Source organism: Heptranchias perlo, chromosome 1 (genome assembly GCF_035084215.1).
Source record: "Heptranchias perlo isolate sHepPer1 chromosome 1, sHepPer1.hap1, whole genome shotgun sequence".
In the NCBI taxonomy this organism is placed as follows: Eukaryota; Metazoa; Chordata; class Chondrichthyes; order Hexanchiformes; family Hexanchidae; genus Heptranchias; species Heptranchias perlo.
The window spans coordinates 37,868,654-37,887,401 of NC_090325.1; the positions used below are offsets into that span (position 1 = coordinate 37,868,654).

The window sequence follows — 18,748 nt, forward strand, 5'->3', positions numbered from 1 at the left end:
GCCAAGGCTGACACCTTATCATTTAAACGTGATAGAGGGATGAACGGCATTATAGAAATGTATTTAGAGTTATGTTGGAGCATTTTTAGTTTCATTCACCTGTGTTTCAAAATGTATATTGGAAGAATTTAACCTTACTGACGCCGGAAGGCTACTGGCTCCAGCACAGGCCTGCAGCTGCCATCGTTTGAGTCAGTGCTGCAAGTGCTGATCCCATCACACTCTGCTTGCCCCCAGAAAATGACATACAGTCCAGCTGTCCCAGCTGCAGGAGGGACTAATCCCTGCCCACATACTACCACTACTGGGCTTTGTTAATAAAGGGAAAGGCAGCTTGTTGCTTTTTGGAAAGAGTCAAGCATTGCCAACCTTAGAGAAAGAAAACTTTAGCAATAACAGGTGCACTGCACGCAGTCAATAATGCAGATTGTAATAATCGAACAAGGTAACAGATTTAGAACGTACTTATGTCACTTTGATCTTCTAGGACTAGAGCTTATTGAAATTTTTGCGATGCAAAAGCTTTAATTTAGATCATTTTAACTTTAGAAGTGCTTGGTACTTTCTTGTTCCATTGGCAATTGAAACCACGCAGAATCAAAATTAATTTGGACAAAAGTCATTGTCTCTTTTTCAAATTTCTTTACACTTTTTTCGTTATAGAAATTAAGAAACATCCAATAAGATTGTGAGAATGTGTGAATGAGCTGTGCTGATAGCTAGTTCTATTAATAGTTCTATCAGCAAAGGAACTATAATTTGAGGGTAAAATGTACCTAAAATTTTAAGAGACTAATACTTTCAGTGGAATGCTATTTCATTTTCCCTTTGCCACGTAACACTTATGAAAGTTTAGAGTTATAAGGAGAATAGTTATAAATTTTAATTTTTTTATGCATCATTTCTTTTTTATATAATTTTAAAATAGAAACATAGGCCTTAACAGATTAATACTAGCGAGAAAAAATTGTTTCAATACCAACATTATCTAAATTGACTGTTGAACTGGTAAATACTGATTCAGGGTACAGCAGTAACAAATTCAAAAATGTGCGCAGTGCAAAAGACTCAAGAGCTTTTGACATTAGTCCTTTGCTTTTTTTCCTCACCAGTTTTCTCCTCTCCTCACCCAAAAGCATTGACCCTCTGTTGGTGTATGCTTCCACTGATGTTGAACGTCATACATGACCCTACTGAAGTCACTCCTCTTTCCACGCTCACTGGATAGTAATCAGGACTGGGAAGACTAGCAATTTTCCCTTTCCTAACCTAGGAGCGCTAGAGCTGCTTCAGGTTCACAGTGACACTCCTTGTTATTGGAACAGCCGTAAAGTATGGAGACCCAACTTAAGGGTCTCCGTGGCAGTAAGAAAATTCATGTTTTTTTTATCTTTAACAAGATTTTCATAAGTTGAATATTTTCTTCTATAAAATTTCAGAGTACTTTGAAAGAAAGATCACCCTGGACTTCCCTTTCCTTTTCGGGCTCATAAAACTTGAAGTGTGGTATGATCTAGAACCTTTGTCAATTTGCATTGTTAGAAAAATAACTTAATACGTGGAACCATTATTGCTCGTACAAGTCTTATTTCCAGTGCATACAACCTCCTATGGCACTGGTCCAGTACTGCCACTTAAAGTATACCAATATTTTACAGACCAGGTTAGACAAACACCTGGATCATTATGTTTTGTAGCAGGTCACCATAAATACAATACACAGTTGGATTGAACCAGTTCTCAGACACGTTACTGAGGTTGTGTGTTGCAAGGCATAAATAAAGAAGCCACCAGGTACAAAAGAAGCTACTGAGTATGTTGTGGATAATAGTATTACATTAACAACCAATTAAGTCAACTGCAACCAATGAAAACTCACATTTTCAGACAAACATAAATCATTGTTAAAGATAAGACATTAAAGGATTTATGTAAGGATTACTTAGAATTACATAGAAATTACAACACAGAAACTGGCCGTTTGACCCAATTAGTCTGTTTTGATGCTTATCCTCCAGACAAACCCATGTACCGCCTTATTCCCATAGCCCCTTATCTCCCTATCCTTCAACCACCTATCTAACCTATTCTTAAATGTTGACATGATCTCTGCTTCAATCACTATCTCTGGTAGTGTATTCCAGTCTCACAACCCTCTGTATATAAAAAAAAAGTTTCTCTTGTTCTCTGTCCTAACTCTTTTTCATTTAATCTTGTAGGTTCCCTCATTTTAGGTTCATCATCCACATCTTTTTACCCATCCCTTTATAATTTTAAACATCTCTATCAAATCACCCTATAATCTTATCTGATCTAAAGAAAACGGTCATACCAGGCAGAATCCTAGGGCCCCCTCTCTATTGCCTCAAATCCTTCCTCTAAACTGTACGCAATACTCTAAGTGGGGTCTCACTAAGATTTTATATGGATTATCATTACATCTGGGCTTTTGTATTGTATACCTCTTGCTATAAAACCTGAGTATTCCATTAGCTTTTTTCAAGGGCCTTATCCACTTGAGATCCTACTTTTAATGTCTTGTGAACCTGAACTCCCAAATCCCTCTGCTGTTCTGCATCACCCAACCGTACCCCATTCAAAATGTAATTATGACGTTACATTTTTACTCAAATATACCACCTCACACTTAACAACCTTGTCACCCATCTGACGCTTTTTTGCCCATTCTACAATATGCCCTTACAGCCATTTTTGGATCTCAGAATTATTTACCATATCTCTTACACCTACACCCTCCAGCCCAAAACTCCAAATCATTGATGTGCACAGTAGACGGAAGTGGTCCCAGAACAGAACTCTATTGAACACCATTACCCACTTTCAACTATTTGAGAAACTATCCTTAACTCTGATTCTGTTTCCTCCCCTCTAACCAATTTTAATCCAGTTTGCAGCCGTTCCCCTAATTCCATATCCCTTAATCTTCATTAATGGTCTCCTGCTTATAACTGGTCAATTTAATTTTCCTCCTGTACTCATATGTCTTCTGCATGCTATTCCTTTTGCTAAATTCTTCTTTTATTTGTGTATTCACTTCTATTTTTCTCTACCTGCTCTAGCTGATTGCTTTCGTTTTCCTTCTTTCTTCTGAGTTTAAAATGACACCTATTACTACTGCATTCCTAACTGAATTGCTAATCACCCCCCACCACACACACCTCGCTCCCTGAGCCAGCTCATGTTTTTTGGTACCATTACAATCCATTCCCACAAGAAGACAGTGCTTCAAACTTCTTTGTGATCATTTACTTGTGGCATTCCTGCTCTAGTTTGCCTGACCTGTAGAAAGTCACCACTCCTTCCTTTACCACTGCCAGCTCCCTATCTCTCTCAGCAAGGTAACTACCCACTAAAACTATTGCTCTAAAAACCTCCTTCCCTCCCTGATGAGGTGAAATTGGAGACAACTGGATACAAGTTCTGATATCTTGAGCTCAAGTAATTTCAGTAGAGACCCAGCAGTTTGTCAGAGTCAACGTCTGCTACTTGAAACTCCCATGTCCCACACACATCACTGTCCCTTTCTGTGCTGCCATTCTTACTATAAATGTTAGTGAAAAAGTGAATACAGGAAATTTTGAAATAACACAAAGTGCTGGAAATCCACAGCAGATACATCAGCAGTGGGAGAATCTTCACCGCACGGACTGCAGCGGTTCAAGAAGGCAGCTCACCACCACCTTCTCAAGGGCAATTAGGGATGGGCAATAAATGCCAGCCTCGCCAGCGACGCCCACATCCCATGAACGAATATATTTTTAAAAATCTGAAAAAGATAGATTGATGATTGAGGTCATCAAAACTTGAATCAGAATTAACCCACCTTACCTTTCAGAAGCTGATCAACTTGCTGTGCATTTCCATTATTTTCTGTTTTTATTTAATGAGTTTGTTTGGATTTGTTTTAAGAGCTTTCAAGGTCTGATAGAGGGCACACTTTATTCCCTTGCCAAACATCACCTTTTTAATATTGCGTTTCAATAGATAAAACCTTTAGGTTGTTGGGCGTTTAAAATGAGGGATGTTATTTTTTTCTGAACAGATGAACGCTGCAACAATAGGCAGCATGCTTTGGTGTTTCGCCTGTTACCAAGTTCAAAGAAGAACCCTGCTATGCAGTATTTTATGCTTTTTTGCGTTCACAAAAAAGAGGATGGTGGGAGGTTGTGAGAGGCTTTGAAAATGTTTGTAGCATATGCTACCAAACTGATGACATGCAGCTTTGTAGAGACATCCTGAGTGCGCTGCAAGCAGTTTGTTAATAATAGGACAAATTATAGCAGGAGGTTAGTCTTGACTGACTGTTCCCATCTGAACATGTAAAACCTGTTCCTTAGATTCTTGACGTCTCCTTGCTTAATTCTTTCACTACAAGTCACCAATATGTTTGCTAGATATTTTAAGGAAATGGACTTTAATGCTTCAGCGTGTACTTTGTGATAAGTGCAATTCATTAAATTGTACGACCATGCCAAAATGAAAACAGTTTACATATAATCCTCAGTGCATTTTTTAATAAATGCTGTTGATCCAGAAGTGCTATCTTCTAGTTCTTTGATGCAAGACAGAAAGTGCCAATGATTTTTGTGTATCACAGCGAACTTTAAATAAAAATTATGTAAAGTCAGTGTACTGAAGCATCTTGAGAAGTTACATTTGAATATGGTGTTTTGTTTGCTTTACTATCATGTTCTCACTTGAAATCGTTTTCAATAAATAGAAGAGTCAGGGAGAAAGAAATGAATGAGTGAGTGTTTTTGAACCTCCCAAAGCAAGTCACTAAAAAAATATAGGATCCTACTCAATGCAAATAATTACAAAAATATAATTCATCATTGTTTATTATCTCCTAACTTGACAGTAATTGAAAAGTTTTATCCTAGATTAATTCAAAACTGATTTTTGTGATGCATCTTGAAAGAATTTTGGAAGGAAACTGAAAGGGACAAGTATAACCAGTGATCATCACTGCAGAGTGGAATTACACAAATGATAATTTGTCATTTCAGTACAGTAATTTAAATTATTTTCAGAATTTTGTACTGATTGGTATAGTTGTACATTTTTGTAGCTGGGTATTTGCAAAGGTTTATGTTGATGAAGTGAATTTTTTGACATAATTGTGCACATTGGTATAGCCATAGGGTACCCTGCAATGGGAGGGGTAGGATAGGAAAGGGCCGGGTAGAGATGGAAAGCAGCCATCCCACCTTGTCTGGGTTGGATTTTTAAATTATGTTTCCGCAGAGTGATGTCCCCATTGAATATTCTCTGTTTGCGTAGGTTTTACTGCACAGTTACATTTATTATATTTTTGTTCCTGAAAATTTTTAAGCACAACAGAATTGGTTACCAGCTGAAGAGAGTTTTAGGCTGCAGTCTGCCCTTGAATAAATGTTGGCTTGAAAATTTCACTTTAAAGTCAGAATAATACTGCCATAGTAAAATTTTGCAAATTCATCCCTAACCTGATATTAACAACATCTGAGTAGGTTTTTTTGTTCAATTTATAAGCAATTAAATAATGAACTCCTATAGCCCTTTCAGTGCTAATAAAAAGAAAAAATACTATAAATTTGAAATAAAAGCAGAAAATGCTAATATGGCAGGTGGCTAGCATCTAAAAAGAGATGCTGAACTTTTCTACACCCAAAACCAGTCTCTCCTATTTTCAGATGCTGAACGACCTGCTGGATATTTTAAACATTTTCTGTTTTTATACCTGCTTGAGTTATTTTAAATTACTCTGATCAGATTTTTGTCAAGTCTTTTTTTGACAGTTTGGAAGAGGGGAAATAAAAGTTACGGCAGAGTAACAGTTTTTGTTAACCCTAGTAATTTATTTTCAACTTGAGTTTTTTTTTTTAACTGCATCAACACGCAGCAGTTAAAAGTTCATTTATTTTCCTGGAGGAAGATTACTATTGACCAATTTTATTCTTAAACTGTTAAGAAAATTACAGCATTTTGTGTTTTATTTAAAACCAAACAGCATTTGAATCTTCAGGTGGTAAGAACTCAGCTGGATGTTCCTCAACCAAATGGATTAATTTGTTAATATCCCCCTTTCACTTGTTAAACAGATGCTCTGTATTTTGATACGTATAATTACTTGACTTTGTAGGTGATACTGGACCCCCAGAATCCTAAATCACACCGCGTTGTTGCAGTCCATTATTTTCAAACTGTTTGAATGATTCCATTGACCTTGAAATGACATTATAAGCTGGTAATCTTTTCACTCTGTGTCTTTCAATGTGTTTTTTTTTCTCTCTCTTCCCCCTTGTTTGATCCTGTTTAGCATTACAATGGGGTTGCCGCTCAGCCCAGCAGCTGACTCCGCCCGCTCAGCACGTCACGCTCTTTCACTCATTGCCACAGCCAGACCACCAGCCTTCATAACCACTATTGCACGTGAGGTGAGTCATTGTGCTGTGTTCTAGCAAATTACAACTGTTAACCAGCAATTATACCCCCGTTTTCAGTCGCAAACCTGACAAGGCTTCATGGAAAAACGCGTTGTTTAAAGTCAGATGTTTTAAATCCTATCCTGCATTTTTTTTAGAAGCAGTTTGATATAAAGAAAAAGTCTTTATATTTAGTTTAGGGGTACATGTTCCTTTTTTGCCCCTTTTTATTATTTTAACCACCCAGAAGCAGTTTGAAACTAAATCATTTTGATACAAAAACCTTGGATCTGAATGTTACATTAGTGTTTATGGATTGGAGTAAGGAAAACAAAACAAGTACCACATGAAAAGCAAAGCAGGAGCACAAACATGGACTCCTCATTGCATCATGGTAGGTACAGCACAGGAGGAGGCCATTCGGCCCATCGTGCCTGTGCTGACTCTTTGAAAGAGCTATCCAATTAGTCCCATTCCCCTGCTCTTTCCCCATACCTGTAAAATTTCTCCCTTCAAGTATTTAGCTAATTTTCCCTTTTGAAAATTACAATTGAATCTGCTTCCACCCTCTTTCAGGCAGTGCATTCCAGATCATTACAACTCACTGCGTAATAAAATGTTTCCTCATATCGCTTCTAGCTTTTTTACCGATCACCTTCAATCTGTATCCTCTGGTTACCGACCAGTTTCTCCTTATTTACTCTTGTCAAAACCGTTCATGATTTTGAAGACCTCTATCAAATCTCCCCTTAACCTTCTCTATTCTAAGGAGAACAACCCCAACTTCTCCAATCTCTCCATATAACTGTAGTCCCTCATCCCTGGTAACATTCTAGTAAATCTCTTCTGTACCCTCTCTAGGGCCTTGACATCCTTCCTAATGCAGTGTGGTGCTCAGAATTGAACACAATACTTCAGCTGAGGCCTAACCAATGTTTTTTTAAAGGTTTAGCACTGTATGACTATTAATAAAGCACAGGATATGCTTTTTGAACAGCCTTCTCAACTTGTCCTGCAACCTTCAAAGATTTGTGTATGTGCATCCTCGGGTCTCTCTGTTCCTGCACCCCCTTGAAAATTGTACCATTTTGTTTAAATTGCCTCTCCTCATTCTTCCTACCAAAATGCATCACTTCGCACTAATCTGCGTTAAATTTCATCTGCCATGTGTCTGCCTATTTCACCAGTTTATGTCCTCCTGAAGTCTGTTACTATCCTCCACATTGTTTCCTACATTTCCGAGTTTTGGGTCATCTGCAAACTTTGAAATTATACCCTCTATACCCAAGTCCAGATCATTAATGGTTGTTCTGTGCATAAATTTCTGCATGTAGGAAAGGTGACAAAAGGAAACTGTGGAAATAAAACACAAGATTCTTTTGAGTACAAGGAAATAAACACTGAATATTTCTTTAGAATTAGGAATATTCCATCCTTTGTTTAAAAAAGATAACTTTAGACCCTTTTAAATTTCACAACACTTCACCGATCATTAGCTAATAACCATTTATCAGTAAATACCCCATCTAGCTATATCATAATGTCGACCTTAGGTGGGTTTGAATAAAAACTTATTTTCTGAACTTACCAGATGCTGATCAATTATTTTGACTGAAGGTTTAAATTTGGTTGCATGAACTATTTGCTGGCAGCCCATCCTTCATGTTATTTTGAATTAATGACACTAGGTTGGTTTGAATTTTTTAAATTCATATCTGTTTTGAATCAAAGTCACAAATAACAACCCATGTGACTGGTGCATTTTCACTCCTCCTCAACCTCTCTGCAGCCTTTGACACGGTTGATCCCCACACCATCCTCCTCCAACACCTCTCCCTCGTTGTCCAGCTCACTGGAATTGCCCTTTCTTGGTTCTACTCTTCCCTATCCAGTTGTAGCCAGGCATCTCCAGCAATGGTTCTCTTCCCACCTAACATCGTTATCTCTGGAGTTCTCAAAGGATCTATCCTTGGCCTCTCCTCTTCCTCATTGTGCTGCCCCTTGGCAACATCATCCAAAGACATGGAGTGAGCGTCCACATGTATGTTGATGACATGCAGCTCTACCCCTCTCAACTTCTCCCACTGCCTCTGTGCTGTCAGCTGTTTGTCCGACATCCAGTCAGATGAGCTGCAATTTCCTCCAGTTAATCATCGGGAAGATGAAGCCGAAAACTCTGTAGCCGTACCCACCAATTCCATCCTCCTCTTCAGGCACTGTCTCAGTTTCAACCAGATGTTTTGCAACCTCTGAAATCCTTCACTTCATCTAAATTTGTCCGTACACTATCCTGCACTAAATCCCCTTCATCCATCACTCATATCCTTGCTGAGCTACATTGCCTCCCAATTCTCTAATGCTTCCAATTTAAAATTCTTATTCTCATATTTAAATCTCTTCATAGCTTTTCCCCTCCCTATCTCTCTGACCTCCTCCAGACCTGCCAATCCCCCCAGAACTCTGCATTCCTCAGACTCTGGCCTCTTGTGCATCACCTGCCCCTACATTGGGTACGGTTATGTTACTGGACTAGTATTTAGAGGCTGGACTAATAATCCAGAGAATGCGAGTTCAAATCCCACTATGGCAGCTTGAGAATTTGAATTCAGTTTTTAAAAAAAATCTGGAAACAGAAAGTTTCCATCAGTAAAAGCTGTTGGATTGTCGTAAAAACGCAACTGATTTACTAATGTCATTTTGGGAAGGAAACCTGTCGTCATTACCTGTCCGGCCTAAATGTGACTCCATTTCCACACCAATGTGGTTGACTCTTAACTGTCCTCTGAAGTGGCCTAGCAAGCCAGTAAGTTGTATGAAACCAGTATCAACGGTTCAAGAATGCCCACCACTACCTTATCAGGGCAACCAGAAATGGGCAATGAATGCCAGCCTTGCCTGCAACGCCCGCATCCTGAGAATGAATAATATAAAAAAGACATCTAGTCCCCACGCTCTGGATTCCCACCCTCCATAAATCCCTTCCATCTACCTCTCCTCCTTTAAGACCTTCCTTTAAACCCAACTCTTAGGAGGATGACCAAAAACTGGACAAAAAAAATCAGGAAAAAATGGAGATGAGTATCGTGTGACTATACATTAATAAGCCTTAGCATAATGCTAAAGACTTGTACAGTTCTGTTTTGGATGTACATAGTGCAATTCCCTTTTAGTGATCATGGGACTATAACAATCAAATTTGTATTAGGTATATTCATTTTCCATTGGCTGTACTGATCAGGTTTATGCTAGATTCCTCATTTAAAATAAGCATCATTCATTGTTCTTAACTCTCAGCCCACAACCTCTTCTCCCCATTGAATGCCATTAATTGTTCTCAATGCTCAGGCAAAACCTTTCTTAGCAGTAAGCTATACTGATTGCTGTTAATGTAGAACCGGAAGGTGACAATCCCACTGTGTCCTGCAAGACAGCTCTCAGTCCAAAATCAGCATTCTGAAGAGAGTGTTGCTTTAAATGCCAGTAAGCAGAGTAATTGAACACTGAACAGTGCTGACCAGCAATTCAAACTGGCCAGTAAAATGTACTGCTTAGTCTCTCTTACTCTTCAACACACCTGCAGTACTTTAGAACTGTAGCAGAAGGTGGCTAAGCAGCGCATCATGGCTTTTACACAGCATACTGATCAGCTGTTTAAATTGCAGGTTAGCACTGCTCAGCTGTTCAACAACATTGCTCACTGGCACTTTAAAATTTGGGCTGAGAACTGCCTTGTATGGTATCGTGGAATGGCCACCTTTTGATTTAGTGATCATTCGATTATAGTGATCATTTCAGTACCTGTCCAAATCGATCACGGTAACTGGATTCCACTATATCCCAACATTCTATTAACTCTTCTAATTGATTCACCATTTTCCCTAGACATTAAAAGTGATGAGTCTATTGCTATTCCCAGGTCCCTTTCTAAATCTCTCTCTGCTAATTCAGTTCCTTTCATTTTACACTTATGACACATTTTTTCAACCAGTATGTAATATTTCAAATTTAATATTAAATTTTATTTGCCATTTGTCAGCCCAATTGTATAAGCAATCTGAAAACTTCAACTCTTTTGCATTAAACTTATATCTTTACTGCTCTCCCTATTTTAATAGCATATTTGACATGCTAACATTTGGTTTTGATATCAAGTTGTTATTTAGATCAGAATCAACAGGGGTTCAAACACTGGCCTCCACTCAACACCCCCTCCCCCCCCGCCCTCCAGTCTGACATTACGGGCCCAATTTTGAAATGGTAGTGGGATGGCGGCGGGGGAGGCGGGAGGGAGGTGAAGGTGCGCGTGGCAAACCCGAATTTTTAAAAAACTTACCTTTTCCGACATGATCGTGATGTAATTGATGGTGATTAAAGTTGTTTCCGGGTTTCGCGCCCGGCAGCCAGCATGATTGACAGGCAGGCTGCCGACAGGAGCTGCAATGCCGGGGGTGGGGGGGGGGGGGCAGGGAGAGAAAGAGAAAGAGAGAGAGAGAGAGAGAGAGATGTCATCTGGCATTGGAACAGAGAGTGGAGGGTGCTGAAGATCAGGGTGGGAGAGGGGGAGATGGGGAGATAGAGACGTCGGAGGCAGAGAGGGAGACATCAGAGAGGGAGACGTCGGGGACTGTGGGGGACATAGGGGGGGAAGAGTGGGACATCGGTGGAAAGGTAGGTTTATTTTGTTTTTTAATTTTGTGCAATTTTTTTTAAATTAATTTATTTTATTTATTTTTGCCTGATCCGGCCCTTCACGCCTGGTTTCACCAGGCGTGAATCGGAAGCCATGGGAAAGGCATTGGTAAGTTTAAAATCATTTTAACTATCTACTATGTCAGAAATAAAGTACCGTAAGTACCTCAATGAGGTACATTTGGTTCTTTAACTATCATCCCGCCAGCAATTAAAGCCGGCGGGACTTCCAGATTCGGGAAGCGCGCGCACACAGGCACGTCTGTGGGAAACCCGGAAGTCGGCGGGTTGGGGCCGGCTTCCTCACCCACTCGGGATTTTCCCGATTTTCGCAGCTCCCCCGCCCCCAACGCACCTGCAATTTGATTTGAAAATCGGGGTCTACATCTCTTTCATGGCGCTCTCTCCTTTTTAAAAATCTTTTTCTTAGCCAACATCTTCTCACCTGGCCTGATGTTCTGCCTTGTTTTTCTGTCGCACAGTCATTGTTGTCAGATAGGGAAATGCAGCAGCCAATTTGTGCATAGCAAGGTCCCACATATGGCAATGAGAGAAATGGCCAAATAAATCATTTATTGACATTGGTTGAGGGATAAATGTTGGCCAGGAGACCGGGAGAGCTCCCCTGATCATCTTCGAATAGTGTTGTGGGATCTTTTACGTCCGCTAGAGAGGGCAGACGGCACCTCGATTTAAGGATGGTGCCTCCAGCAGTACTGCACTGGAGTGTCAGCTGAGATTATGTAATTAGGTCCTGGAATGTGGCCTAAATCCACGAGTAGCTCTGTTTTTGCTGCCTCACTTGCATTCAGACATACCCGGTATATCTTGGGTTGATTGTTTGCCCATTATTACATACCCTTATATATGTTTTCATTTTGCCCAGGGCCCAATAGCAGACTGCTATTATTAACTCCACCATCATCTGCTTGTTAACTCAAGCTAGCCTATTTTGTTTTGTATCTTCCATCATCAAATCTGCTCCCATAATTTCTAAATTAGCCTGAACCTAAAAGACCTTCCTCCTCTCTTCCCTTTTGTATCCTTATGAATATCTAAACCTCTGCATAGCAAATTCACTTGCATCTTCTGTCGTAGTCAGCTGTCGTGTCAGTGGGTAGCACTCTCGCCTCTGAATTAGAAGGTTGTGGGTTCAAGTCCCACTTAGTACTGAGGGAGTGCTGCACTGTCAGAGGTGTCATCTTTCAGACGTTAAACCAAGGGCCCATCTGCCCTCTCAGATGGATGTAAAAGATCCCATGGATAATTATCTGGTCATTTTCACATAGCTGTTTGTGGGACCTTGCTGTGTGCAAATTGGCTGCCGGTTTTCCTATATTACAACAGTGCCTACACTTCAAAAATACTCCATGGTCTACAAAGTGCTTTGGGACGTCTTGAGGTAGTGAAAGGCACTACTTAAATGCAAATCTTTCTTTCATTTCCTTCTGGGGTGATCATCTTTGACAGTGTCATAATATCTTGTAACTATATATGTTTTGATTCAAGCAACTTATTTTAAATGCTTCAGGTTTAGGTACTTATTATTGATATGTTTTTAAGAAAACCACAGGATTCCACCATATATCAAGGTTATATTTTAAAAGAAGCATTGTATTGAAGTTTTGTTTTTAAAATGCAGTGACATTTTCTGAATTTTACAAGAATAAAAGGTGCCAGAGGACTGGAGGATTGCAAATGTTACACCCCTGTTCAAAAAGGGGAGGGGGATAAAACCGGCAATTACAGGCCAGACAGCCTAACATCAGTGGTGGGGAAACTTTTAGAGACAATAATCCGGGACAAAATTAATTGGCACTTGGAAAAGTATGGGCTAGTAAATAAAAGTCAACATGGATTTGTTAAAGGAAAATCGTGTTTTACTAACCTGATTGAGTTCTTTGATGGAGTAATAGAGAGGGTTGATGAGGGTAGTGTGGTTGATGTGTACATGGATTTTCAAAAGGCATTTGGTGAAGTATCACATAATAGACATGTTAGCAAAATTAAAGCCCATGGGATTAAAGGCAGCGTGGATACAAAATTGGCTAAGGGACAGAAAGCAGAAAGTAATGGTGAACAATTGTTTTTCAGACTGGAGGAAGTAAACAGTGTTCCCCAGCGGTCAGTATTAGGACCACTGCTCTTTTTCATATATATTAACGACCTGGACTTGGGTATATAGGGTACAACTTCAAATTTGCAGATAACATGAAATTCGGCAATGTAGTAAACAATGTAGAGGATAGTAACGGATGCAGGTGGGCATAGACAGACTGGTGAAATGAGCAGACACATGGCAGATTAAATTTAACGCAGAGAAGTGTGTTGTGATACATTTTGGTAGGAGGAATGAGGAGAGGCAATATAAACCAAATGGTACAATTTTAAAGGAGGTACAGGACAGAGACACCTGGGGGTGTAAGCACAAGTGATGGTGGCAGGACAAGTTGAGAAGGCTGTTAAAAAAGCATATGGGACCCTGGGCATTATTAATAGAGGCATAGAGTACAAAGGCAAGGAAGTGATGCTAAACCTTTATAAAGCACATGTTAGGACTCAGCTGGAGTGCGGTGTTCAATTCTGGGCATCACACTTTAGAAAGGATGTCAAGGTCTTAGAGAAGATGCAGAAGAGATTTACTAGAATGTACCAGGGCTGACTGACTTCAGTTATGCGGAGAAACTGGAGAAGCTGGAGTTGTTCTCCTCAGAACAGAGAAGGTTAAGGGGAGATTTGATAGAGGTGTTCAAAATCATGTATGGTTTTGCTAGGGTAAATTAGGAGAAACTGTTTCCAGTGGCAGAAGAGTTGGTAACCAGAGGACACAGATTTAAGGTGATTGGCAAAAGAACCAGAGATGACATGTGGAAAGATTTTTCTATGCAGAGAGTTGTTATGATCCGGAATGCACTGCCTGAAAGGGTGGTGGAAGCAACAACAACAACTTGCATTTATATAGTGCCTTTAACGTAGTAAAACGTCCCAATGCATTTCACAGGAGCGTTATCAAACAAAATTTGACACTGACTGCATAAGGAGATATTAGGACAGGTGATCAAAAGCTTGGTCAAAGAAGTAGGTTTTGAGGAGAGAGAGGTGGAGAGGTTTAGGGAGAGAATTCCAGAGCTGAGGGCTTAGGCAGCCGAAGGCCCGGCCACCAATGATGGAGCGATTAAAATTGGGGATGTGCAAGAGGCCAGAATTGGAGGAGTGCAGAGATCTCGGAGGGTTGTAGGGCTGGAGGAGGTTACAGAGATAGGGTGGAGTGAGGCCGTGGAGGGATTTGAAAACAAGGGTAAGAATTTTAAAATCGAGGCGTTTCCCGGACTGGGAGCCAATGTAGATCAGCGAGCACAGGGGCAATGAGTGAACGGGACTTGGTGCAAGTTAAGATATGGGCAGCAGATGAGCTGAGGCAGGGGCGGAGACACGCAATGTTACGGAGGTGGAACTAGGCGGTCTTGGTGATGGAGCGGATATGTGGTCGGAAGTTCATCTCTGGGTCAAATAGGACGCCAAGGTTGCAAACGGTCCGGTTCAGCCTCAGACAGTGGGCAGGGAGAGGGATGGAGTCGGTAGCTAGTGAACAGAGTTTGTGATGGGGACCGAAGACAATGGCTTCGGTCTTCCCAATATTTAGTTTGGACGACGAAGGAGAGGCGTTGGAAGAGGATGGTGTGGTCATCCATGCCAAAGGCTGCCAATAGGTCGAGAATGATGAAGAGAGATAGTTTACCATCATCACAGTCACATAGGATGTAATTTGTAACTTTAATAAGGGCTGTTTCAATACTGTGGTAGCGGCGGCAACCTGATTGGAGGGATTCAAACATGGAGTTGTGAGAAAGATCGGCACGGATTTGGGAGGCGACAACACGTTCAAGGACTTTGGAGAGGATGGGGTGGTAGTTTGCAAGGACAGAGAGGTCAAGGGTGGGTTTTTTGAGGCGGGGGGTGATAATGGCAGATTTAAATGGGAGGGGGACAGTACCTGAGGAGAGGGAATTGTTAACAATATCAGCTAACATGGGGGCCAGGAAGGAAAGTTGGGTGGTTAGCAATTTGGTGGGAATATGGTTGAGGGAGCAGGAGGTGGGTCTCGTGGTCAAGATGAACTTGGAGAGGGTATGAGGGGAGGTAGGAGAGAAACTAGAGAAAGATGCAAGTTCTGGGCTAGGGCAGGGGGGAAGTTTGGCTTGGTGGGCTAGGGGAAGGGAGGGAAGCGGCAGAGGCAGCTGAGCGGATGGTCTCAATCTTAGTGACAAAGAATTCCATGAGCTCCTCGCACTTTTTGTTGGAGGTGAGGGTGGAGGAGGCAGGGGAGAGGAGTTTAAGAAGACGGTTTGAAATGGAGAAGAGAAGCCGGGGGTTATCTTTGCATTCCAGGATGATTCTGGAATAGCAAGCAGTTTTGGCAGAGGAGAGAAGGACCCGATAGTGCTTTATGTGGTCCAGCCAAATCTGGCGATGAATGGCTAAACCAGTTGTCCACCGTTAACGTTCAAGTTTGCGTCCCTTGGACTTAAGGGAGTGGAGATGAGGGTCATACCAGGTGGAACAACCAGGATGAGAGAGAGTAATGGTTTTAATGGGGACAAGGGCATCAAAGGTGGAGGTGAGGTTGTGATTGAGCAGATTGGTAGCTGCAGAAATGTTGTGGTGAATGGAGGGCCAAAGGCTAATCAGTTGGGAATTTTAAACTGCCGTTGTAAGTGACTTGGGGGAGAGTTTTTTCCAGGAGCGAACACAGAAGGATGTGGGATTGGGAGGGGGAAGGAGGATTTGGGTGGAGACGGATACAAGGAAGTGATCAGAGATGGCCTTATCCATAATTGACATGATGGGAGTAGAGAAGCCACATGAGATGGCAAGGTCTAGTGGGTGGCCGTGAATGTGGGTAGGGGTGTTTATATGGAGGGAGAGATTAAGGGAGGATAGGAGGGCAGTAAACTCAGAGGAGAGTTGGAGGTTGAAGTCACTGAGGATGAGAAATCGCTCGGTGCAGAGGCTGAGGGAGGAAAGCAGTTAAGATATCTCAGTGAGAAACTTGGCATGGTACTTGGGTGGGTGGTAGAGAACAAGGATTTTAAAGGAGAGGTGAGAGGAAAGCAGATTCAATAATAACTTTCAAAAGGGAATTGGATAAACACTTGAAGGGAAAACATTTACACGGCTACGGGGAATGAGCAGGTGAGTGGGACTAATTGGATAGCTCTTTCAAAGAGCTGGCACAGGCACGATGGGCCGAATGGCCGCCTCCTATGTTGTAACATACTAGGATACTATGAATCGGACTGCAGCGTTTCAAGAAGGCGGCTCACCACCACCTTCTCAAGGGCAATTAGGGATGGGCAATAAATGCCGGCCTCGCCAGCGACGCCCACATCCCATGAACGAATAAAAAAAATAGAATCGATTGTTCCAAAGGTTTTTTCCCCTTCCAGAATAAAAAGATTATAACCAAAAAATTAAGAATTTCTTTTTGAATAAGCATGGCACTGAATATGTCTCAGTTTTTCTAAAGCATGCTTTAACTGTATTGCAGTGTTGAAGATTTTACATTGTAGTGCACAGTTGTGCATCAAAACATATTTGTGTCTGCATAGAATGTTTGACGTATTTAGCTCCTATAGTTTACATCTGCTAAAAACATGTACTTTCCCTTCAATAGTTTTCAACACATTTTTCATAAAAACGTTTGATGATACTTAGATTAATGCTTATGGTTCTTTTAAAATAAAATCTATATGACCACATTTATTTAGGGGGAAAAATCTTTCATGTCAGGATATGGTGAAACATATATTCTTTGGCGAATAATCCTTTTAAAATAGATCAACTAGGAAGTACCCTCTCTTCGTTCTAAACCCTTGTTTACATTTGATGATGTGATTCTTTTGTAGGTCCACAGGCACACAGCTTTGGCAGCCAATTCACAGTCCCAGCCAAATGTGCACACCAGCATCTTGGCTCGTGCAAAGAGTGAAATTCTGCGAGTGATTGAGATATTGATCGAAAAGATGGCCACAGATGTAGTGGATCTTCTAGTAGAAGTAAGTGGAGAAACTAGGAAGTTTGATGTTTGATAGAAACTATTTTCAAGGGTGATAGAATAATTTATCAGGTGAAGCAGGCAATATAAATGCGTTAAAGATGTAAGTAGTTGCATTTTTGGAGAGAAAAAGGAATTCAGTGATTGAGTAGATGAGATTGATCTATTAAGAAAAAGGCAAACCTGTTGGGCCTAATGGTCTATTCCTATTCCTAAAAATTCTTATGTTCTTAAGCTTATATACTTTACCTTCCTCTGAATGAAGTTATTTTTTATTAGTTCTTTTTAACTTCATTTCATCTTGTGTCACAGTTTTCCTTCAGACAGGATGATAAGCTGACCTCAGTCACAGACTTCTTAGGAGTTGCTTCCAATCAGCAGTACAAGGTGTCCTTAACCTAGGCATCCCTGCTGTCATTGGAGGTTCTTTGGGTGAGAGAAGAGGAAGTTCTCCCTCAATAACATTTTAGACCAGACATCTAAGTTGGAAGTAGGCTTTATATTCCTATTTAATACTGATCCATTGGATTCTTTTTGCTTGTAGCCTGTTTGGGGAGAGGTACTTCAGTGACCAAAATTATAAAATTGTTTTTAATGTAAAAAAAAATCATGCTTGGTCTCCAAAGGGATGCAACTATTTTTTTGAAAAAAATACTCAATGATATTTAATCATTGGTTGTCATTCCTTCTGGATATAAAATGCTGCACCACTCTGATTTTATATGAATGTTATAACCCTAGTAACAATACCTCTCCTAAGTTTAGTTCTGATCTAAATAACCAAATAACTTTCCGTTTAGTATTTAGTGAATTCCTGAAATGCCCATGTTTTAAGTGCTTAGGATGTGGGCAACTCTGGTGCAGCAGTATTTATTGCCATTAAGAGTTAACCACATAATTTTAAACTGGAGTCACATTTAGGCCATATCAGGTAGGGATGGCATGTTACATTAGTGAGCTGTTTGGATTTTTATAACAATCCAACATCATCAATGGTCGTTTTCTGGTACTAGCCCACAAATTACCAGATTTAAAAAAATTCAATTTTACAATCTGCTTTGTGCGATTTGAACACTGGGTATTTATAACCCCCAAGAACAGTTGGGTTGGGGATGGGTGGGCAGTCAAAATAGTAAATATTTAGAGCGGGACCCCCATCTCGGCTCCAACGCGCCCACATTTGGGTTTGACTCAGGTGCTTTTGGATGCGCGCATGTAACAGAAACCTGGAAGTCCCACTGGCACTTAAAGCCAGCGGGCCAGTACTTAAAAGGGCCATGTACCTCATTGAAATAGTTGAGGCACTTAATTTTTTGTGCATTACAAATGTAATATGAATTTAACCTTACCTGCTCTGGTTTCCCATCGCTTCTGATTCACGTCAGGTGAAAGCAGGCAGGAAGGGCCAGATCCATGAGGTGGGTGCCTTTATTGCACTGTTGGTAGGCCAGGAGGAGCAGGAGAGCTTCGTCCAGGCCTAAGAAGTCTACCTGGCATGATCCGATCCCCAGGTTTGGCCGATGACGAGCAAACCCTCCCCCCCCCCCCCCCCCCCCACCATGGTGGATCTCCCCCC

At 40.9% G+C, this 18,748-nt stretch overlaps 1 protein-coding gene across 2 annotated transcripts in view; it reads left to right on the forward strand.

The window, feature by feature from the left end:
* The window catches only part of LOC137321425 (WD repeat-containing protein 7), a 644,210-nt gene that overhangs the window by 519,397 nt on the left and 106,065 nt on the right, over positions 1–18,748 (forward strand). For both annotated transcript variants that reach the window (XM_067983813.1, XM_067983820.1), the window contains 2 exons: positions 6,323–6,440; positions 17,024–17,173. In XM_067983813.1, the coding sequence (XP_067839914.1) occupies positions 6,323–6,440; positions 17,024–17,173 (268 nt within the window). The remainder of the gene's footprint in view (positions 1–6,322; positions 6,441–17,023; positions 17,174–18,748) is intronic.